This window comes from Symphalangus syndactylus, chromosome 1 (assembly GCF_028878055.3).
Source record: "Symphalangus syndactylus isolate Jambi chromosome 1, NHGRI_mSymSyn1-v2.1_pri, whole genome shotgun sequence".
Classification (NCBI taxonomy): domain Eukaryota; kingdom Metazoa; phylum Chordata; class Mammalia; order Primates; family Hylobatidae; genus Symphalangus; species Symphalangus syndactylus.
The window spans coordinates 108,665,271-108,688,125 of record NC_072423.2 but is presented as its reverse complement, the minus strand read 5'-3'; the positions used below and the strand labels follow the sequence as shown (position 1 = coordinate 108,688,125).

At 54.9% G+C, this 22,855-nt stretch overlaps 1 protein-coding gene and 1 long non-coding RNA gene across 8 annotated transcripts; one reads left to right on the top strand and one right to left on the bottom strand.

The window, feature by feature from the left end:
- The first annotated feature begins 5,674 nt into the window (after nucleotides 1-5,674).
- GLYCTK (glycerate kinase) lies at nucleotides 5,675-13,106 on the top strand. 3 transcript variants are annotated; one of them, XM_063646226.1, is made up of 5 exons: nucleotides 5,675-5,725; nucleotides 8,150-8,565; nucleotides 8,806-8,957; nucleotides 9,588-9,763; nucleotides 10,102-13,106. In XM_063646226.1, exons 2-5 carry the CDS (start codon nucleotides 8,189-8,191, stop codon nucleotides 10,966-10,968), a joined length of 1,572 nt encoding a protein of 523 aa, XP_063502296.1. In that variant the 5' UTR covers nucleotides 5,675-5,725; nucleotides 8,150-8,188; the 3' UTR covers nucleotides 10,969-13,106. The 3 variants fall into 3 exon arrangements, with proteins under 3 accessions (XP_063502296.1, XP_055130703.1, XP_055130706.1); XM_055274728.2 differs by lacking the exon at nucleotides 5,675-5,725 and having other exon boundaries at nucleotides 8,189-8,565; nucleotides 10,102-10,411; nucleotides 10,888-13,106; XM_055274731.2 differs by lacking the exons at nucleotides 5,675-5,725; nucleotides 9,588-9,763 and having other exon boundaries at nucleotides 8,189-8,565.
- On the bottom strand, nucleotides 6,428-17,655 carry LOC129480700 (uncharacterized). 5 transcript variants are annotated; one of them, XR_010122541.1, is made up of 7 exons: nucleotides 17,595-17,655; nucleotides 17,408-17,506; nucleotides 16,728-16,795; nucleotides 10,869-11,003; nucleotides 9,655-9,836; nucleotides 8,732-8,981; nucleotides 6,428-8,613 (listed from the first exon to the last, which is right to left on the bottom strand). It is a non-coding gene; the product is annotated as an uncharacterized lncRNA (long non-coding RNA). The 5 variants fall into 5 exon arrangements; XR_010122540.1 differs by having other exon boundaries at nucleotides 17,408-17,652; XR_010122542.1 differs by having other exon boundaries at nucleotides 6,428-6,572; nucleotides 9,655-11,003; nucleotides 16,728-17,506.
- Nucleotides 17,656-22,855: the final 5,200 nt, after the last annotated feature.

Sequence of the window (22,855 nt, the reverse complement as noted above, 5' to 3'; positions counted from 1 at the left end):
CACCGGGTGGTCACCAGGTGGTCTTTGCTCCCTTCTAAATTCCTCAGATAACGGCCAGGCACAGTGGCTCATGCCTGTAATCCCAGCACTCTGGGAGGCCAAGGTGGGTGAATTACTTGAGGTCAGGAGTTCAAGACCAGCTTGGGCAATGTGGTGAAACTGCGTCTCCACCAAAAAATACAAAAATTAGCCAAGCATGGTGGTGTGTGCCTGTAGTCCCAGCTACTCGGGAGGCTGAGGCAGGAGAATTGCTTGAACCCGGGAGGCGGAGGTTGCAGAGCCGAGATCGCACTCCAGCCTGGGTGATAGAGTGAAACTCTGTGTCAAAAAAAAAAAAAAAAGAAAAAAAGAAATATTGCAAGGATAAAGTAAGCCATTTTTATTTAGACAGAATATAAGTGTGTGCATGGAAAATCTTGTGGGATATGCATGAATATTACTAGAAATAATAAATTTAGTTACTAACATATGTCCACTTTTACTGGAATTCCTCAGAGAGGTCCTGAGACTCCAGGACCAGGGGGCCTGGATAAAAAGAGGGTATCTTTCCCTGGCAGCAGGACCAACTACCCAATTTGTGGGGCCCCTTGTTAAAAAATTGCTAAGAATCTCAAGATGGCAACAACAGAATATTAAACGAAGTGCAGGGTCCTTCTGACTATACAAGTCACACACCCATGAAGCTGGCTCAACCCAGGACTAGTACAGCAACAACACTGAGCCTTTCTACATGCACTGGAAACATTGTGATGAAGACTCTGAAGTTCTGAGAGGTTAACTTTCTCAGGGTCACTTAACCAGTAAGCACTAAAGTCTGGATTCACACTCTGCTTCGGCACTGGAAAGCTTGTGTTCTGTTTCCAGGGCAAAGGACAAGCAATCACTCACATTTAACAAAGACCACTGTTAGTAAACAATACCTTCTTAGTCTGGAAGGAAAGGATGGAATCTTCCCAGATAAACCCTGACTGCTCAGAGCCAGGAGGAACTGCCTAGAGTCTCAGGGCCAAGGCCACTGTCTCTAAAACTACAGCACTGTTTCCTAAGGCTTAAAAACTTTCCCAAACAATGCAACATACACAGCTTTAGTGGCCTCTCATCAGTGACTTGCCTAGAGTCATAGCTGAACTGCTTCTTAGTGCTTTGTTTTACTCTCCGTAACTCCTCCTTCCAAGAAAAATAGCTTTAAGATGTTATTTGTTGTGTGTGTGTGTGTTTTTTTTTTTTTTTTGAGACAGAGTCTCACCCAGGCTGGAGTGCAGTGGTGTGATCTCGGCTCACTGCAACCTCCACCTCCTGGGTTCAAGCAATTCTCCCACCTCAGCCTCCCAAGTAGCTGGGATTACAGGTGCATGACACCACATCCGGCTAATTTTTTGTTGTTGTTGTTGTTGTTGTTGTTTTTTTTTTTTTTTGAGACGGAGTCTTGCTCTGTCGCCCAGGCTAGAGTGCAGTGGCACAATCTCGGCTCACTGCAAGCTCCGCCTCCCGGGTTCACGCCATTCTCCTGCCTCAGCCTCTCCGAGTAGCTGGGACTACAGGCGCCTGCCACCACGCCCGGCTAATTTTTTTGTATTTTTAGTAGAGACGGGGTTTCACCGTGGTCTCGATCTCCTGACCTCGTGATCCACCCGCCTCGGCCTCCCAAAGTGCTGGGATTACAAGCGTGAGCCACCGCGCCCGGCCTGTTGTTTTTGTATTTTTAGTAGAAACGGAGTTTTGCCATGTTGGCCAGGCTAGTCTCGAACTCCTGACCTGAAGTGATCTGCCCACCTTGGCCTCCCAGCTTTAAGGTGTTTTACAGCCCTTACACAGGACACAGCTCCACTTTACCCTGCCTCCAACACAGCTGACCTTCCCTTCCATGGAGTAACCCTGCAAGCCCAGGCTGGGCACAGTGGCTTACACCTATAGTCCCAGCACTTTCAGAGGCTGGGCAGAACTGCTTGAGCCCAGGAGTTTGTGACCAGCCTGGGCAACAAAGCAAGACCCTGTCTCCACAAAAAATTAGCCAGGCATGGTGGTGTGCACCTGTAGTCCCAGCTACTTGAAAGGCTGAGGCAGGAGGATCGCTACAACCCAGGAGGTTGAGGCTATAGTGAGCTGTAATCACCACTGTCATCCAGCCTGGACGACAGTGCGAGACTTTGTCTCCTAAAAACAAAAAAAAATTAAAATTAAAAGTACCACTTCTTACCTATCCCAGCAGCTACAGCATTCGGCCCACACAGAAGGCACTCAGGAAATGTCTTGAATTATGTCTGAAGAAGGAATAAATGCATGCATGGATGAAGACAGCTGACTATAACCAAGAAAAAACAATAAAATTTTTAGTATTTACAACCTCTCCCACATTAAAAAGGGCAATTCCACCTAAGGATGCCTTTTTTTTTTTTTTTTTTTTTTTTTTTTTGAGACGGAGGCTCGCTCTGTCGCCCAGGCTGGAGTGCAGTGGCGCAATCTCGGCTCACTGCAAGCTCCGCCTCCCGGGTTCACGCTATTCTCCTGCCTCAGCCTCTCCGAGTAGCTGGGACTACAGGCGCCCGCCACCATGCCCGGCTAATTTTTTTGTATTTTTAGTAGAGACGGTGTTTCACCGTGGTCTCGATCTCCTGACCTCGTGATCCGCCCGCCTCGGCCTCCCAAAGTGCTGGGATTACAAGCGTGAGCCACCGCGCCCGGCCAGGATGCCTTTGTTTTGATGATGTGGTGGGAAATCATTTAGGAGAAGGAATACAAAGTCTCATATTTTAAAAGGAAAAATCCAGGGAGAAGGATGGGTGTGGTGGCTCACACCTGTAATCCCAGCACTTTGGGAGACAGAGGCAGGAAGATGGTTTGAGCACAGAAGTTTGAGACCAGCCTGGGCAACATGGCAAAGCCACTTCTCTACAAAAAATACAAAATATTAGCTGGGTGTGGTGTTGCATGCCTGTGGTCCCAGCTACTTGGGAGACTGAGGTGGGAGGATCACTTGAGCCTGGGAGGTGGAGGTTGCAATAATCCAAGATCATGCCACTGAACTCCAACCTGGGTGACAGAGTGAGACCCTGTCTCAAATAAAAAAAAATATATATATAAGAAAGAAAAATCCAGGGAGAGAGCTGGAAGTGGGGGCCAGGGGAAGGGAAAGGTTCATGACAAGAGCACAGCATGGTTTGGAGACCTACGGAGAGATGTAGCAACTGCCAAAGGGAGCAGGTAGGGGGTGTGAAAAGAAAATAAAATTTCAGGACATTCTCAATTTATAATGTGAAGGAGAAAAGTTAAGCCCTGGAAACTGAGCAGGCATTGCTTTTTTTTCTTCTCTGATGCATGACTGCTACTTCCTGACCTTTGTATTGAAATATTATACATTAACCAGGCTCCCTATTCTTCATTCAGACTTAGACTAGATGATGTGGGAGATAGAGACCCTTGTGATTGTTGTCTCTCTACAATAGAATGTTAAGTAAACTCCTTCCAGTATAATCAATAGTAGCCAACCAAATCTTGTATTTATGTTAGCCTTTTTTTGGAAAATGTTGTAATTCTGGTCAGCACCCCTGTTTTTGCCTATATAAACAATCTTTTTTTTTTTTTTGAGACGGAGTCTCGCTTTGTCACCCAGGCTGGAGTGCAGTCGCACAATCTCGGTTCACTGCAACCTCCCAGGTTCAAGTGATCCTCCTGCCTCAGCCCCCTCAGTAGCTGGGATTACAGGCACACACCACCATGCCTGGCTAATTTTTGTATTTTTAGTAGAGATGGGGTTTCACCATATTGGTCAGGCTGGTCTTGAACTCCTGACCTCAAATGATCCCACCTGCCTCAGCCTCCCAAAGTACTGGGATTGCAGGCATGAGCCACTGCACCTGGCCCAAAAATGCATTTCTAATGTCAACCTAAAAATCATCAAAAGGTTCGAGATCCAGTTAAAAGAATTTATTCAAGCATAAAGTGTGAGGGCAGCCATCCAGGGAAACACAGACACCAAGCAGTGGCAATTAGTGTTCCCCAGCATGGGGAAAGGTGAAGATTGTTTATATAGGCTGGGCACCTGTAATTGTTTATACGCCTGTAATCCCAGCACTTTGGGAAGCCAAGGGCGGTGGATCACAAGGTCAGGAGTTCGAGACCAGCCTGGCCAACATGGTGAAACTCTGTCTTTACTAAAAATACAAAAATTAGCTGGACGTGGTGGCGGGTGCCTGTAGTCCCAGCTATTCGGGAGGCTGAGGCAGGAGAATTGCTTGAACCTAGGAGGCAGAGGTTGCAGTGAGCCAACATCATGCCCAGGCTGCAGTGCAGTGGCAGTGAGCTGAGATTGTGCCATTGCACTCCAGCCTGGGTGACAGAGCAAGACTCCACCTCAAAAACAAGAGAAGAAAATGTGTTTTTGTTTGTTGGTTGTTTTTTTTTTTTGAGACAGGAGCCCAGGCTGGAGTGCAGTGGCGTGATCAAGGTTCACTGCAGCCTCTACCTCCCAGGCTCAGGTGATCCTCCCATCTCAGCCTCCCGAGTAGCTGGGACTACAGGAGCATGCCACCACACCTGGCTCTTTTTTTTTTTTTGGTAGAGATAAGTTTCGCCATGTTCCCAGGCTGGTCTCGCATTCCTAGGCTCAAGCGATCCACCCACCTTGGCCTCCCCAATGTTGGGATTACAGGCGTGAAACACTGCGCCCTGCCAAGAAACATGTTTCAGTAAAATTGTTAGGAAATCAAGTGTGTGATTTGTGATGCAACTCTCTCCTCTATCTCCCTAAGAAAACATCAGTAAGAACAGTGAACTGTTTTGTATTTTTGGATTCTGATCAGGACTCATCTTATGAATGTGGGAAGGCATCCAGCCAGCTCAGGGTGGGCCCAGGATGAGAGCAGGGACAGCGAAGTAGGCCCAGAGTCATTCGCGTTTACGTGCTGCTTATGTGCTTGAGGATCGCAGAATGGAACTCTTGCTAAGCCACAGCTGTATTTGGTGGCCCATGGTGGGAGAGGGAAGAACAATAGTAAGTTGTGGAATAAAAGCTATGGAGAGGAGCGGGAATTACTTAATCTGGCTCCAGAAGGGGTGAGTTGTGGGGAAGGGGTGAGTTGTGGGGAAGCAGTGATTCTCAGTTCGTTTGCTCAGCCCAGTGCCTGACACTCAGAGTGCATCTGCTGACTGATCGTAGAGGATAAAGGAAGGGAGGGGCCGGGCGCGGAGGCTCAAGTCTGTAATCCCATCACTTTCGGAGGCTGAGGTGGGTGGATCGCTTGAGGTTAGGCATTCGAGACCAGCCTGGCCAACATGGCGAAAGCCCGTCTCTATTAAAAAATACAAAAATTAGCCCGGAGTGGTGGCACATGCCTGTAATCCCAGCTACTCGGGAGGCTGAGGCATGAGAATCGCTTGAATCCGGGAGGCGGAGGTTGTACTGGGCCGAAACCGCGCCTCTGCACTCCAGTCTGGGCGACAGAGTGAGACCCCGTCTCAAAATAAAAATCGGCAATCGGTGAGGCGGGGATCATTACCCTCAATGTAGAGATTAAAAAAATGAGGACTGAAGGTGACTCCTTCCAGGTCTGTCGGCGGCCAGCAAAGAGCCAATACCCTAAACTCTCCCCTCCCGGACACCGGCTTCGGCCAGAGCTCGCACACGCCTGCGCCGCTCCACCCACCCACACTTCCGGCTTCCGCTCCGCCCACCCGCGAGTATTTCCGTTCTCCAGCGCTGGGCACCGCGGCCCGGAGCTGTGGGATGGTAAGTCTGCGCCGCCAGGGCTCGCATGACCTTCAGAAGCAATCCCTGGGCTGGGCGACGACGGGTCCTGGTGGCAGCAGGCCCTTCTTTCTCGCATCACTGGGCATTACGCGGCAACCATTTCCCTCGCGAAGGCCCTACCTTAGGATGACGTAACTTCCGGCCCCTACTGGCTGGGGAAAGCCGGAAATGGTGCCAGCCCCCTTTGATGGCTGGGAGGAGTCTAGGCCGGTAGTCTTCCTATTTCCGTGTTTTGCTCTGGAGCCTCCTGGAGTTTCGGAGAGACCACGCCTTGGATAGAATTGGAGGACTTAGCAAATAAAAATGTAAAGCGTCCAGTTAAATTGTTTTTTGAGATAGAATCTCACTCTGTCACCCAGGCTGGAGTGCAGTGGCGCGATCTCGGCTCACTGCAACCTCCGCCTCCCCGGTTCAAACGATTCTCGTGCCGCAGTCTCCCGAGTAGCTGGGATTACGGGCGCCCACCACACCTGGCTAATTTTTGTATTTTTAGTAGAGACAGGGTTTCACCATGTTGGTCAGGCTGGTCTCGAACTCCTGACCTCAGGTGATGCGCCCGCCTCAGCCTTCCAAAGTGCCGGGATTACAGGCGTGAGCCACTGCGCCCGGCCACGTCCAGTTAAATTTGAGTTAAGATAAACGACGAATAATTGTTAAGTCCTAAACATTGTATGCACATACTTATACTTTAAAAATTACTTGTTTATTTGAAATTCAAATTTAACCGGACGTCCTGTATTTTCTGTGGCAGCCTTAGCATTGAGCATCCCCCTGTCCTGTGCTCATATCCAGTGGCAAGGCTGGGATCTTCTAGGCTCTTGTCCATCTGGGAAATAGATACAAATTTCACCCAGGTTATAAAGACCGGCTGTCTTAGTTGCTAAGATGCTTTTAGCTGTGAGCCTAATAGGCAAGCTCCAGGGGTCCCCCTGGCCAAAACTGGACCCATTTTCAGAATCCCCATGACGATGCCCTCTGTGTTCCCTTTCACAACAGAAGTCAGGCATGGCTGTCTTCTTATAGGAGAGCTGAGAACTAGGCAGGCAAAATGGTCAGAGTCTAGAAGTAACCACCATATTTGGGTGTGGGGTAAACCGGTGTTTGAGATCCGTGTTGCAGTGGACAGTATCAGAGAGCCTGAGGTTGTTAAGGGGAGAGCGTAGTGTTAATCTCACCTCATGTCTCATTTTGCGGATCAGGCCCAGTGAGAGAAATGGAGGTGTCCCAGCCACTCAGAAAACCTATAGTAGAGCTGGAACCTCAATTCCCAGCCTCCTTACCCTGCTTGGTCCATACTTGCTGATGAAGTCAGCTTGCAGCATTTATGGTAGGCATTTATTAAAGTAGATGCAATAGTACATATGTAGTACAGATGAGCTCTTTGGGTCTTTGTTGTTTCTATACCCCTCTACAGCTTCCTGACCTTCACGCCAGGGCTTCTTTAGCTTTTACTCTGCCCAGTGGGGAAAATGGCTATGGGCTCAGTTATGGGGGCCTGGCCTTTGCTTACTTCAGCCCTTGGGCTCTCACCACTGTGGGTGGTGTGACCTAGGACTTGTTTTTGTTATCTTGGAACCAGAATGGGTGTTCTTGGCAGAGTTGGGCCTGGCCAGCTATGTGGGTAGAAGGGCATCCTTTTCTGTCCTGCAATTGGGCTTCATGGCACATGGCCTCACATGATGCCTGGGGACTTTTCTAAGGTTCCACCATGAGCCAGACTTTGCCCTCACTCCTGATTTGAACCTAAACCTCTTGCTGAACTGGTTCTGAATACTGAGATTCGTCAGATTGCTTGCCCTGAGGATGTGTTCTGGGCTTGACTTGATAAACCTGCAGCCTCCTGTAGACCCCAACTTCCCAGGCTGCTAATCCCGGTCTGATGAGATAATGAAATAGAGAAGGCTGGAGGTCAATGGGCTCAGGGTCAGTTGGTGGGACAATCAACAGCTTCCTGGCAGCAGAGGTGGTAAAGAGGCAAGGAAGGAGTGCCAGAAAGGGGTGTTGCCCCTGGGTAAGAGCTCAGAAGTGCAGGGGGTGGAAAAGGGGTGGGATAGGAGCCCACTGGTAGAAATTACTCCCTCTGTCAATGATTAACTCCCAGCCAAAGGGGTGACCTAGGAGGAGGGCCCAGCTAATAGGAACTTTGGACTTGAGGCAGAGTATCGAGAGGGCCGGCATGTGGTCTGCAGAAGAGGAGGACATGGCTGGGTGGCAGGGCTGGTCTCCAAGGACGAGTGAGATCCTGCAGCTGTGGGCTTCAGGAGGTCTCCTGGGGCTATCAGATGGCTCCTTCTTGTAGCAGCAGCTGTGGGGTCCACTGGCCCTGAGCCCTCAGAGGGGTGGCCGTGGGGGACCTCCTGTCTTTTGCCTTGCAAGGGCCTCAGTTGTGCTTTTTCCCTCTAGGCAGCCATGGGTGCCAGGCAGTGCTGAGAGCAGTGGGGCATGGCTGCAGCCCTGCAGGTCCTGCCCCGCTTGGCCCGAGCCCCCTTGCATCCACTCCTCTGGCGGGGCTCAGTGGCCCGTCTGGCCAGCAGCATGGCCTTGGCAGAGCAGGCCAGGCAGCTGTTTGAGAGTGCTATAGGTGCAGTGCTGCCGGGCCCCATGCTGCACCGGGCACTATCCTTGGACCCTGGTGGCAGACAGCTGAAGGTGCGGGACCGGAACTTTCAGCTGAGGCAAAACCTCTACCTGGTGGGCTTTGGCAAGGCTGTGCTGGGCATGGCAGCTGCAGCTGAGGAACTACTGGGCCAGCATCTTGTGCAGGGTGTGATCAGCGTTCCCAAGGGGATCCGTGCTGCCATGGAGCGCGCCGGCAAGCAGTAAGGAGCCATGGGGGGCTGCCTCCTGCTGTCTATCTGGAGGGAAACCTGGGCCCAGACCCAGGCTGAATCAGACCTCCCCTCCCCACCCGCTTCCCTTTTCTCCTGGGTCTGGCCTGGCCCCAGGATGCATGTCAGTGGGCATCTTCGTTCATGCCCCCCTCACCTGTAAAGTTGAGAGATCAGGTGGGAGGAGAGGAGTCCACCCCATCTCTTGCTCTCTGACCTTTCCCTCCCCAGGGAGATGCTGCTGAAGCCACATAGCCATGTCCAGGTATTCGAGGGTGCGGAGGACAACCTCCCGGACCGCGATGCACTGCGGGCTGCGCTGGCCATCCGGCAACTGGCCGAGGGACTCACAGCTGATGACCTGCTGCTCGTGCTGATCTCAGGTGTGGTACCACATTGGCCCAAGACTGTTGGTGGGGGGTGCACCAAGTATCAGGTCTTTGAGAGATCAGGTCTGAGCCCCCAGGGTCACAGGGTGAAGTTAGGAGCAAGGGAGGTGGTGAGGAGCCTGGATGGTGACTCCTGGGTTGCCTTGGGCTAGTCGTCTGGTCTCCCCTGAGCAGTGGAGTCCTCCCCCTGAGCTGACCTTTTGGGTGACAGTGAGAGGGTGCATGGGGAGCACCTAATGCAGGGCCTGACACATCCGTAGAGTCCTTGGAAAATGTCACTGCTATTGCTGCTGTCTGTATTAATGTCACCTGGGGCTAGGCCCTCAGATCTCACGGAGTCTTCTCCTTGATCTTCCATTGTGTGCCCCCTGCCCTGCCTCCTGTTCTAGTCTCTTAAGGAGTAGTTAGTTTTTCTGGTGCCTACTGGGACCTAGGGTACCCCAAGGCAGGGGCAACCTCAGGTGGCCAGGATGTGGTGACTGTACACATATTGCGTATCCACACGGGGGCACCCTAACCCCACCTTTCCAGCCCCCTTTTTCTAATGTGGGCTTGTCACCCCTGCTTGCCTGGTTCCCTGGGTTGTGATAGCCCCTCTGCCTGATACCCTCATTGTCTTGGGAGGTGGGGGGTCAGCTCTGCTGCCTGCCCCCATCCCACCTGTCACACTGGAGGAGAAGCAGACACTCACCAGACTGCTGGCAGCCCGTGGAGCCACCATCCAGGAGTTGAACACCATTCGGAAGGCCCTGTCCCAGCTCAAGGGTGGGGGGCTGGCTCAGGCCGCCTACCCTGCCCAGGTATGAGTCCCTTCTTCCCCAGGCAGCCTTGGGTTGGTGGAGCCAGGCCCACATGTGCCGGGGATGTGAAAGCCTAGAACAGCATACAAATTGGCAGGGGCATGGTGTGAAAGACCATGGGGCCGGCTGGGTGACATCATGGGAGGGGTGCCAGAGATGGGGAGGAGGTGCCTGCATGACCAGGTGTTTTGCAAGCCCACGTGAGAGGAGTTAACCATGGGTAAGGAAATGCACTGAGTTGGGGGAGGGTGTGTGGATACCCAAGGGGCAGTTTGTCCTTATGGGCTCTGAGGGGAGGAGGAAGTGGGCCTGAGCCTTGTCTGGTGGCCCTTCCCCAGGTGGTGAGCCTCATCCTGTCAGATGTGGTGGGGGACCCTGTGGAGGTGATTGCCAGCGGCCCCACCGTGGCCAGTTCCCACAATGTGCAAGATTGCCTGCATATCCTCAATCGTTACGGCCTCCGTGCAGCCCTGCCACGTTCTGTGAAGACTGTGCTGTCTCGGGCCGACTCTGACCCCCATGGGCCACACACCTGTGGCCATGTCCTGAATGTGATCATTGGCTCTAATGTGCTGGCACTAGCTGAGGCCCAGCGGCAGGCCGAGGCACTGGGCTACCAGGCTGTGGTGCTGAGTGCAGCCATGCAAGGTGATGTAAAAAGTATGGCCCAGTTCTACGGGCTGCTGGCCCATGTGGCTAGAACCCGCCTCACCCCATCCATGGCTAGGGCTTCTGTGGAGGAAGATGCACAGCTCCATGAGCTGGCAGCTGAGCTTCAGATCCCAGACCTGCAGCTGAAGGAGGCTCTGGAGACCATGGCACGGGGAAGGGGCCCAGTCTGCCTGCTGGCTGGTGGCGAGCCCACAGTGCAGCTGCAGGGCTCGGGCAGGGGTGGCCGGAACCAGGAACTGGCCCTGCGTGTTGGAGCAGAGTTGAGAAGGTGGCCGCTGGGGCCGATAGATGTGCTGTTTCTGAGCGGTGGCACCGATGGGCAGGATGGGCCCACAGAAGCTGCTGGGGCCTGGGTCACACCTGAGCTTGCCAGCCAGGCTGTAGCTGAGGGCCTGGACATAGCCACCTTCCTAGCCCACAATGACTCACATACCTTCTTCTGCCGCCTCCAGGGTGGGGCACACCTGCTGCACACAGGGATGACAGGTACCAATGTCATGGACACCCACCTCTTGTTCCTGCGGCCTCGGTGATGGCATAGGTCACATTTTGGGAGTTCAGAGGAGGCCTACAAGGGCAAGGTCAGATGGCAGAGCAAGGTTGGTCCTCAGGGCCTCTCTAAGCCTTAGGGCTCCTCCTCTCCTTGGCCTTGGCTGTTTGTTTAGCTGTCACCTCCCACTCAGGGCCTCGGCTCTATGTCCATTCCCTTCCAGCCAGACTGGCAGATGGGGGCTTCCCCCTACCCCTGAGGACTAGGACAAGCCCCTCGGCCAGTTCTGTGTTCCCGTGATTCTCCCTCGGGCAGCCTCTCTCTTGAGCCCCTCACCCTGTTTCTTTCTGTGAAGCGAGAATGTCTGAAAATAAATAGGACCATGCCATGGGTTCTCAGCATGCCTTCCCTCAGAATGAGGCCTCACGGGGGAGCTGCTCGGAGGGGAGCGTGGTATGGCTGCAGCCACAGTGCCAGGGCCTGGCAGGACTCTTAACGCCCCTTTGCTGGGCTGGGTACATGAAGGATGTGCCTCACATAACGGGAGCCTGTGCCTGTCTCTCTGGAGCATGTGAGGGTTGAGCTTGGCTCCTGACAGCTTTGATGTGCATTAGCAGAGACCCCAGGGAGGACAGGCCTAAAGACTGCAGTCTGGGGTGACCAGCCACCCACCCACCCAACCATGACTCCCCCATGGCACTGTCACCATGGCCTCTCCAGCCTCAGCTTGTAGGCCTCATTGGATGGACGTCCTTTCTGTCTTTGGACAGCCCTTAGCCACATACTGCACTTCTCGTTGAGCTGAAGTTTGTCCCACCCCTCAGTGCTGTCTCCTTGTGACAGCCCTTGTCCTAGGCGGAACATCCCCAGTTCCTTCAGCCACTCCTCTGGGGACCAAGTCCAGACCCTGATGTCAGCCCTTCAGTGGGGAATCCCAGCACTGGGATGGTGGGTCCAGCCAGTGATGAGGTCCAGTGGCCCACACCCCTTCCCGTGACCACTGGCGGAAGAAGAGGCAAGTGGGAATAGAGGAACAGCTGTGTTGGCCTGGCCAGCAGCCTGGGTTGAGAGAGGGAGGTGCCACTGTCCTGCCTCCCTTTGGGCCCCCTTGCTCAGTGTCAGAGCCCTCCGCTGGCTGTCCCCGCCGTGCGCCACGGCTCCAATCCCTATATGAGTGAGAAGTAGAATCACATAGGAATAAAAAGCCATAGAGAACAGCGAGGCCTGGGGCTGCTATTGCAGGCACTTCTTCCACCCCAGCCCTCCCCTCCTCCCTGAGGGTGCTGAGGGGCCCTGGGCCAGGGCTGGCGGGACTTTCCCCTGGGAAGGGTTTCCCTTCCCCACCTGGGCTCTGGGCAGCCTAGCTTGCACACGGTTCATGACCTGGGGGCCTGGCTCACACAGGGCAGGCTGGAGATTGGGAGGGAGGTGAACATGGTAAGCGGGCTCTGGGGACCAGGGAGGTTTAGGAAAAGGGGAGCTTGCACCCCACTGGGATGCGCGGGCACTACTTCCTTCCCTTCTGTGCTGGCGTGGAGTTCCTGCTGACTAGGGTCACAGTCTCTGGGGTTATGGTGATCCTCACATGATCCTGTGCCGTGGTGCTCCTCTGGCAGCCTCTATACGTAGCCTGTTCCTGCCTCAGTCCTTGCTCTTGGGAGCATAAGTATTGGCACTGGGTGCCAAGTTCCAGGCAAAAGCAGGATAGGAGAGCTGGGGCAGGGGCTGAGGGCCTGGCAGCCATGTCCCCAGTGTGTGTGTGTGTCGTGGGTGTGTGAGTATACAGACGTTGGTGTTGGCGTACTGAGAGTGGGAATGCATCTGTGAGTGTACACATAGGTACTTAGTACAGGGCACATGACTCCCTGCATCCCGCTGAGGGCTTTGGGTATGGATAGGATCTTGCAGGAGGTTCCCCCTGCTCTACATTGATGCCTTCCCTATACTTCTGTTTGTAGGGGCTGGGATGCCAGGGCCCGGATTGTACCTCATAGGGCCAAATAGTCTGTGAGCCTAACCCGTTAGATTTGCTGACTGGATACCCCAGAGATAAGAAAGGATGTATTTGGCCACAGTCTAGATGCTGAGATGAGATCAACCCTGCACAGTGAATGTTTTGATAGGATTCATTACTTGCTCCATAAATGTCAATTTTGGATCATTAAAGTGCCCCTCCCTTGCTCTTGACTTCTGTTTCTTCCCGCTGCTGCTGCCCTTATGCCCACATCTTCATTTTCTGAAGCTTCCCCTGGCCCAGCTGGAGGATTTCACCATGGAGAGTGTCTGACCCTGCTGGATGTAGCAACCCTCACAGGCCTCTCCATTCTCTGCACTTGGCATGAGCCAAGAGCAGTGGGGCAGTGGGCCTGGGCAGCCCTTCAGTGTCAGCTAGTCCCAACTGTTTGATTTATAGTTGGAGATTCAGAGAGAGAAGGTGGCTTACTGGGGACTGTACAGTCCCACATAAGGGCCACAGAACCAGGATAAGAACCTAGTTGGAACCTGCTTGACTATCTTCTGCCACTCTCTGGGGCTCAGATACCCTGGGGCCAAGCAAGGGCTCAACCAGATCCAGGGGATCTACTTCTGCTTCCCCACTGCCCCTCAAGGGCTTGGGATGGTGACACAACCATGCTTGGCCTCTCCAGGGATCCACACAGCAGATGTGTTGGACCCTTCTTGGCTCAGAGGGACAGCTCCATTTTGTGTGTGATTTGGCAGAAAACCATGCGCAGTTGAGTGGTGGGCTTCTACATAAATGCATGTCTGCATCTGTATGCACATCTGTGTGTGTGTGTGTGCATGTGTGCGTGTGCATGGATACTTGTATAAGCATGTGTATGTGTAGTGCAGCCCACAGCCAGTCTCTGAGCTGTGCTGTGCCCCATCCCAGGGTGGAGACACACAGGTGTAGTTAGAGTATAGGGGATACAATGAGCAAGTTGGGCAAGGAGGCCCAAAAGACTGGCAGAGGCTAGTGTGCCTGGCCGAGGGAGCTGACTTCACATTGACATCAATGGCAAACCTCATGAAGATTTTGGCAGGGAACAATGTCATGAAGCTGTTTTGGGACTTTAATGCTGAAATCCAGCTTCCTTACTGCAGAGGGCAGGGGGTGGGGGCATGCAAGGAGATGGAGGGGGTTGCAGGTAGGAGAGGTGCATTACTAGGCTCTGAGAATGCTCTCCCACCTTCCCTATGCAGCCTCAGCTCCAAAGCCTTTAGCCAGCCCAGTGAACCCTTTAGATGCCTGCTTCGGAACCAAGGCTGAAAGCCCTGGCTCAAACACTGTTGGGAGTAACTGAGCCCCTCTGTCTCTGGGAATGCCTCAGGGTGTTGAGGATTTGTGGGGGCAGAGGCTGGGCAGCTAGTGGACACTTTGGTGGGCATAGGGACCCCACTCTCATGTAAGATCTCACGAGGGTGGCAGTTAAGTGGCTTGGAAGGAGCACTGGAGTAGGAGTCAGGCGGTAAGTCCGAGTCCTGGCCTTCCCACCTTCCTTTCTCCAGGCCTGTTTTCTCGTCTGTTTAATGGGGAAAACATCCTTGCCCTATCGCCTCTTTAGAGAGGTATCAGCAGCAGGTGGATCTGTGCGGGAAAGCTCTGTGCAAGTGGGGAGCTCAGGGAGGGAGAGAAAGAAGGTAGAGGTATTGGCCTCTTCCAAGGGGAATCTCAGGGAGCTCTTGGCTCAGGTAGGCCCCCTTCTTCCATGGTAGGACCAGAGTTAGAGCCAGCGGGACCTTGGTGCTCACTGACTGAGGCTGAGTGAGCAACCTGCTGGCCTCTGGCACTAGGCAGGCACCAGCAGGGAATGGTATCTGTCTTTAATGGCCAGTAGGGTGTACAGTGCCCTGGGAGATCACGGAGCTGATGGATGATCACCTGGAGTCAGAGTGAGCTGAGCTGCCTGGAAGAGAGCCCCCTAATGTCTCTGGAAAATGGGTAGGGCAACCTGCCTCCCTCTGGGTCTGGGTCATGTGCGAGGGACATGATGAGGCCCAGACTGCGGTGAGGGAGGACTGGCTTAACCCCAGGCCAGGATGGCTAGCTAGGTAAGAGGATTTGGGATATGCTAGGGGAAGGGAGGGGATATGCAGGGGTGGGGGACACACACACCCTGGATGATAGGGAAGCCAGTGACCTAGGCAGGCTGCCACATGAGCTATAGGACCATGGGGCTGTCGTGAGCTCTGCCCAGCCCAGGAGAGATGGGCTTTCTCCCCAAGGCTGTGGGCCAGACATCTCCCCAGTAACCACTAGGGCCAGTTCTGAGGCTTTGCTCTCCACTTCGCCTGACTCAGGCTGGTTTGTAGTGGCTGGAGGAGGGTGGGCTGGGGGTGGACACTCAGCCTGGCACAAGCTCATGCCCACAGCTCTGATTCCACCTCTCTAGACATGTTGCTCCCATCTGGGGGTTTCTAGGGGGAAGGGGTGGGAGCAGGTGCAGCTGTCACCTTGCTCAGATGAGGAAGTTCTAGCCAAGGGAAGAGGGCAAGACAGTTGCCCCTGGAACAAGTGCCCCATCTGCCCAGTCCTATGAGGCCACTGCCCTCAGCAGCTCTGCCTCATGGGACCACTACTCACCAGGATTTGGTCCACCACTGCCTCCTTAGGGAGCCAGGGAGCTGTAGGACTTGGCTCTGCCCCAACCAGACAACCAGAGGCTAGACCCCCAAAATGCATCCCATTGAGAAGGTCTTCTCTGGTGTCCCCTCACATCTGGGCTGGCCTTTTCTTTTCCTCCACGAGCAGCCAACAGAGCCGCCCTGCCCATCTCCCTGGAAAGGTGTGAGCCATACCTTTCTCCCCATCTCCAGCCCTGCCTTTCCATCCCCACTACCAGCCAAGAAGGGGGCGGGGCCCTTGGCACTTGGCTTCTGCCCCTTTACATCATTCCCACCCACCTGCACAGCTTTAGAGTCTCAAGATCTCCTTGCGGCCCTTGGTTGTCTCCAAAAATCACACTTGTAGCCTCATTGGAGCCAGGCCTCTGTCTCCACCTGCTTTCCCCACCCCTATCCACAGAGCCCCCGTTCCTCCCTGTCCAGCCCAGTTCCAGGAAGCTGACTGCAGGAATATCTAGGCTCTGGGTTGAAACCCTGCTGTTTGCAACTCTGGGCAAAGCTCTTCTAGGGATGCTGTCTGGAGGGAGCTGGTCAAAGACCCCTAGGGGAGGGAGAAGTGCCTGTCTTTGCCATGTGGCTGTATGGGTCTGGGGATCAGTAGCTCGGAGTAAAACCTGTGAGCCTATGGCAGGGGGAAGATCTCTCCCTCTGCTCAGACTCTCCACCTGGGCAGTGGGAGCAGCCCCAGCACATTCCAGCCAGCGGCCAATCCTCCTGCTAGCACAGGCACTTGTGAGGGTCACAGTCCCCTGGACGGTGCCGCTGCTGGCACCCAGCAACCCCATAGCTGCAGCCCAGTCAGAGGCAGGGTCAGAGCCCTGGACTCCAGGACTGGGCATACACTCAAACCTTCAGGGGCGGCTGTTCCAGGCAGCCCAGCCCCCGCCCACCCTCTCAGGTCCCCCTGAGGGTCTCTCTCAGCCCAGGGCCACCCACAGAAACCAGGCACCCGGGCAGGAACAGAGCCTGCCAGCTCCCAGCCAGCCTTGTCCCTCGCGGCTAACTGGCCGCCCCTCTGCCTCCCATTCCTGCTGACCCCTGGGGGACCTGAAGCTGGCAGTCCACTGCTGCTCCCACTGCCTGGGGCAGAGAAGCATGCTTCCCATTCTCCCCACCTGCCTGCCCCGCAGGGCTCCAGCCGCCCCATGCCTGTGTCCCCAGATCCCCAAGGCTCACCTCAGTGGCGCTGTCTCCTCACCAGAGGCACTGCAGTGTGGGAACTGTCCCGAGGAGCTGGTTCTCAGCTGAAACAAAGAGGTGGGGGAGAAAGGGGGGGCAGCGGGAGAGGGAGAGGGTGAGTGAGCGGGCGAAGGAGTGGAGGCTGGAGGGGGAAGAGAGAAGGGAGAGGATGAGAGAGAAGAGGAGAGGGGAGGGGAGAACAACGAGCCTGCCGGCCGCCGAGAGATAAAGCCTGACACCCAGGGACTAAAGGGCCAGTAGAGGAGGGGAGAGGAAATGGGGAGGGGGCGGGGGAGGTGAGGGGCCAGACTGAGAGCAGGGAGACTGTTAGGGGGGCGGGAGAGCAGGGACAGGGTGAGGAGGTGGAGGGCAAGTGAGGGGCGTGGGCAGGAGAGGAGCAGGGTGAAAGGCAGGTTGCAGGGGGCTGGTGGCTGATGGCTGAGCTGGGCAGAGGGGCCCCACCCCTGTCCCATGCCAGGCTCTGGACTCAGGGGAGACCAGTAGAACTTGAATGGCAGGCCGTGCACGAAGGGGACCGTCAGGGAGGGGAACCCCACCAGCCGTTGGGTAGGGGGCTGGGCTGGTGGGCTGGCTGAGAGGACTGCGGCCAGTGGCAAGGCGACAAAGACGTGAGAAGAAACAACGGCATCTGAATGGAGGAATTGGCTTCTGCTGACCCCTGGGTGCCCCAGCCCTGAGCATCCCAGCCAGAGCTTCCTGGAGTGGGGGCGGGGGGCAGATCCACTCTGGGGCGGTCCAGGCTCTGAAGTGGCGGCCTGAGGTGGAGGGGAGAGGAGATGGGCTGTGAGGCCAGGCAGGGGTCCCAGTCATTCTTTGAGAGCTCAGAACAACCAGGACACACACCGTGATTGACCACACATCAGGATGCTGGTGTCACTGTCTTTTCAGGGAGGGGATGGTTGACGGGGCCTATCCTGTGACTGAGAACTGGGTAGGGGAAGCCCCCTCTTGGGGAGAGTGTGTGCCCCGCCTCCATCCCAGGGAGGAGGGCAGGGTAGGGAGCACAGAGAGGGAGGAGAGAAGTGGGGATGAAAGAGGTAGGGAAGCAGGGGAGAGAGAGCGGGTGGGGGGAAGGAGGCTGCAAGGGGTGGGCGCGGAGCTGCAAGATCGCCAAACCAGAGGCTCCCACTCCACACCCCACAATTCTCAGGCTGCCTAATGCCGAGCTAATGAAGGATGAAATAATGAGCCACTTCCCTGCTGCTGCCCTCCTACTGCCAAGTGCTGCTGTGACAGGCAAGGGCACTGCCTGGGGAAGTCAGCTCGGTAAGTCTGTGTGAGCGTTCGCTGGGAAGGAGGACAGGATGGCCTTGAGCAGGGCCGTCCCATCCCTCTCACCCCACCAGGCACAGCCCCCGGGCCAGTTCAGCCTCCTCTCACACTCAAAGGCACAGAAATTCCGGCCACCCTCCCACACCTTGTGACCAAGGGAAGTTCCCTTTCTTATCTCAGACTCCCAGAGCACATTCTTTGGAGAGTAGGAGGAGGAGAGGGAGCGAGGGCTTGCCTAAAGCTGTGACAGGGAGACTCCCAGAGAGTCAGCCCCTCAGTGCCACCCTCCATACAAGGGTCAGAGGTGTGTGCCCCTTAGACTCTGCCTCTCCAAGCCGTATCACCTCCTCAGGGAATCCCTCCTGGCCCCACCCAGCAGGGGTACAGTGACCTGGCTGCCACTGGTCGAGCTGTCTCTTCCTATAGCCTAGAGCTCAGAGAAAGGAAAAGACCTTTCCTTCCTTCTTTCTTTCCTTATTCTTCATTTATTTTTTATTTAGAAATGATTTCAAACTTACAGAAAAGTTGCCAGAATAGTAATAGTACAAAAGACACACATGTGCTCTTTTGGGGATATGTTCAACTACTGTGAATATTGTGCTCCGTTTGCTTTGTGTGTGTATGTGTGTGTGTGTAGACACACATATTTTCTTTCCTACTCATTTGAGTACGTTGCAGACATTTGAAAGGATTGCTTCCTATCTGTCTCTGTCTCGAGCCAGCCCACGGGAGCCCAGACCACATTATGTGGAATGCATGAAGGCCTGGGACAGGCAAGGAATGAGCAGATGTCACCTACTGGGAGCTTGAGATCTGGGACTGGCCAAGGCCACCCTGGGAGTTGGGCCGGCCCAGGGCTTGAGTTGGGATAGGGGGCTGTGCTGGGCCTGGGGTCCTGGGAAGCAAGTGAGCAAGCGGGGAGGGAGCCATTGCCCACCAAAGCGAGCATGTGGTGTTTGCCGGGTGTGGAGCCGCAGCATATGTTTGTGGAGATGGCGGCAGGCAGGCAGGCGGGGTAGAGCTGGGAGAGCGGGATGGCCATGCTGTGGCACCTGGCACACTTGGGAGACTGTGTGCTGTTGGGCCCTAAGTGATGTGAGAGGACCCAGCTGTTGGAGGCCCCAGCCCCACCCACCTGCCTTTGGGACTCACCCTACAACTCCGTAAAGGACAGGGCAGGGATGGAGTCCACCTGACCAGCTGGTCTGTGCTGATCTGCTCGGAAGGGGCATGATGGGGCTCCAGCCCTACTGAGGCTTACATACCGGTCCCTGACACAGGGCTGCGTTCTTTCTGCACCCCCAGTACCCCCAAGTAGGTTGGAGTCCCATCCGGAGACCCTCCTTCAGATGGCTGTTCTCATTCCTCCCAACTCCCACCCAAAGGTCATGGTTAAGAATTTTGGTATTGGTCGGGCGCGGTGGCTCACGCCTGTAATCCCAGCACTTTGGGAGGCCGAGGCGGGCGGATCACAAGGTCAGGAGATCGAGACCATCCTGGCTAACATGGTGAAACCCTGTCTCTACTAAAAATGGAAAAAAAAAAAAATAGCCAAGTGTGACGGCGTGCGCCTGTATTCCCAGCTACTTGGGAGGCTGAGGCAGGAGAATGGCGTGAACTCGGGAGGCAGAGCTTGCAGTGAGCCGAGATCATGCCACTGCACTCCAGCCTGGGTGACAAGGCAAGACTCTGTCTCAAAAAAAAAAAAAAAGAATTTTGCTATTTAGGCCAGACTTGGTGGCTCATGCCTATAATCCTAGCACTTTGGGAGGCTGAGGCCAGTGGATTGCTTGAGGTTAGGAGTTTGGGACCAGCCTGGGGAACATGGTGAGACCCGTCTCTACAAAAAATACAAAAATTAGGCGGGTGTGATGGTGCGCACCTGTAGTCCCAGCTACTCGGGAGGCTGAGGTGGGAGGATCACCAGAGCCCAGGAGAGTCAGGCTGCAGTGAGCCACGATTGTGCCACTGCACTCCAGCCTGGGCAAAAGAGTAAGACTGTCTTAAGAAAAAAAAAAGTTTGGTATTATTTAGAAATCACATCTTGGAGATGACCTGAGTTCTAATGCAGTGATATTCTCCCTGCCTTGTAAGTGAAGTCCCCCTCCTTCAGAAAGCCCTCCAGACCTCCTCAGAGCATCCCTCCTCAGATGACTTCCTGGGAATGCCAGCCTTGTTTGTCCTTCTGCTAGTTTACTTGGGTGCTATGCCCAGGAACTGGGGCTCTGCTCAGTCATCAGCCATTTTTCCTCCTGCTGCCCCAGGCCAGGCACATAACTGGCATCCATAGATGACTAAACACCGGGCTCCTCTGGTGTCCCCGTGCCCGGTATGTCTGAAAGGCCACAGGCCCTGGGCTGGCTGAGGGGAAGGACAGCAAGGGGGCCCACATCAAAAGAGGAAAGGGCTTATTCAAGACCACCAGCCTGTCGGGGTCAAGTCAGGCCTTCGACCTGGGTCTCTGACCACTTGGTCAATGGCTTCTGCACCCTCCCCTGCAGCACAGGCACACTAGTCTTGGGCTGTGGTCAAGGGCCCTCGCTGACGACCACTGGGTGACCCCAGGGAGGGGCGGGCCCCCACCCTCCTCTGTTACCTCCAGCCCACCCAAGTGAAGCCCAGGGGACACCAGTGCCCATCCCCCTGAAGAGATTTCAGCCAATTAGCACGTACAGTATTTACTTAATTAGGGTAATGACATAATTAGTGTAACTTGGGCTCCATCACATGGCTTCAACATGCAATTAGGAGCTGTCAGCGGGAGGCGACATTGTGAGAGTGCTCATTCAATTTTGGTTCCAGCATGGAGGCCTAGCAGCTGCCTCTGCTCAGAGGGAGGGAGATGGGTGGATGGTGGCGGCTGCTGTGTGTGTGAGGTGACTGCAGGCAGCCCATAGCCTAGGAGAGAAGAGTAAGAGGGGACAGAAAGGCAGTTTCCTGGGCTAATGGAGTCCCTGACTGAGCCTACTCACATCCCCAACAGAAGTTGCCACCCTTGACCCTAGCCCCAGGGCAAGGCAGGGGTGGTGGCTTGGCTGGGGTGTCTGCGATTAGGGGGCTGAGCACTGCAGGCTCCTCTGCCCCCAAGTTCTCTGCCTGAAATGCCACCATTAGCAGGCTGTCTTGTCTCTCTTTAGGGCTTTGCTGTTCATAAGAGCCACCGTCTCATACCCACTGGCCGGTTGGCTATTCTTGGTAGCCCCGGGAGGCCACAGACTGGCAGGACTGGAATGATCCCTGTTATCCTCATTGGATTCATGGGGAAAGTGGGGCTCAGGTCAAGGAAGGTGGTAGAGCCAGTCATGGCAGTGCCAACCCCAAGAGGGAGCCTGTTATGGCTGGAGACTCCCCAAGCCTGGGCATATACCCCCTCACCCCCAAGGATGTCTCCTGCCCCATGGCCTCTTTCTCTTGGAAGGAGTGGGGCTGCCTTTGGAGTTACTGAGGTGATCCCCAGGCTCCTGGCTCCCTTAGCCTCTCCTCCACCTTATACAAAGCTAGGAGGCAGGGCCCTGACTCTGTCTACAGCCTTCCCCTCGGTGAACCTCAGCAAACCTCACAGCTTTCTTGAGTGGGGGGCATTGCGGGAGAAAGGGAAGAAAGGAAGATGGGAGTGCCACCATTGTGCAGGTAGGGAAACTGAGGCTCCAGGGCCTTTAAGGAGGTGCTGTTAGAACCGATATCAGCCCCTAGCAACCCTACCTCTGGCCCAGCAGGATGACCTGGGCTGAACCTCTCCCTTGGGTCTCTGTTTCCTCTTGTCAAAGGAGAGAGTTTACGCTTCATAATCTCAGACATCCTGGGCCTATCCAGAGCCCCCTAGGAGGTGGGACCCAAGGAACTTGCCATCCCTCTTCCCTCTTTCCAAATTAGGTCCTCAGAGCTGTCCCTTCCCTTTGTGAGCTGCCCCTTTCTGGGTTAGCCCCATTGCATAAATGAAACAGACAAAGGTCCCTGGTTGCAGAGAAGGGAATCCATTTCCTAGGCCCTGTGATCTCACTCGATCCCTGTGCTCAGCCTGCAGTGCTGGAACCACAGCCTTCTTAGAGGCTAGACTGGTGTTTAATACCCCTCAACTCCCTGCTCCCACCTCAACAGCAATTCAGGTGAAGTCACCAATGCTAGGTTTACAATGCACTTCATGCTTCCATCTCATGGGCATCACCTACATCCTGCTAAATGACAGCGATGTCTCTGCCTCTTAGGTGGATAAACCAAGGCAGCAAGACCCAGTAAAGGACAGCACCAAGTCCCAAACCCCAGCTTTGGTCCCTGCAGGTCAGTGACTCCCCTCACACTGAGCGTCCTCAAGTCTGTCCTGCCCTGACCGCATGTCTCCAGATCTAGGATCCAGGGTGAGAGGGGCTCTGATGAGACCAGAGTCCAGCCAGCTGGGAATACTGCTGGTAAGATCGGGTGCCACTGAGTGGGAAGGTCTGGGATGACACCCAGAGCCCAGGCCTTCTAGATGGGAGACAGAGATTCTCCAGTTCAGAAGGGCAGAGGGTCTAGCCTGGACAAAGGGAATTGCCAGTCAGAACTGTCTCCAGGGGCCTAGCCCCTCAGACAGGGCACAGGTGGGGTGGGCACACAGATGGCTGGTGGACAGCTCTGGTCACAGGCAATAGTCACAACAAGACTAAAACTCCCTTATTTCTGTGAAGGCTGGGGCATAATCTGTGAGATGGCATAGTGAAGATCCACTGGCAGAGGCCAGTGCTGCCAGGAGGAGAGAGGAGCTCACTCTCACCTCTCAGAGGAGGTGGGGGCTGTGGCCAGAGGGCCAGAAGGTCCTGAGCACCCAGCCATCTGGCCTGGTGTCCCTGGACTTT

Excerpts from the sequence above, each read along its gene's own strand:
- GLYCTK (XM_063646226.1), top strand. The coding sequence starts at position 8,189 with ATGGCTGCAGCCCTGCAGGTCCTGCCCCGCTTGGCCCGAGCCCCCTTG. Across the intron at positions 8,566-8,805 it reads ATGGAGCGCGCCGGCAAGCA|GGAGATGCTGCTGAAGCCAC; the intron begins GTAAGGAGCCAT and ends TTCCCTCCCCAG. Across the intron at positions 8,958-9,587 it reads GCTGCTCGTGCTGATCTCAG|GTGGGGGGTCAGCTCTGCTG; the intron begins GTGTGGTACCAC and ends TTGTCTTGGGAG.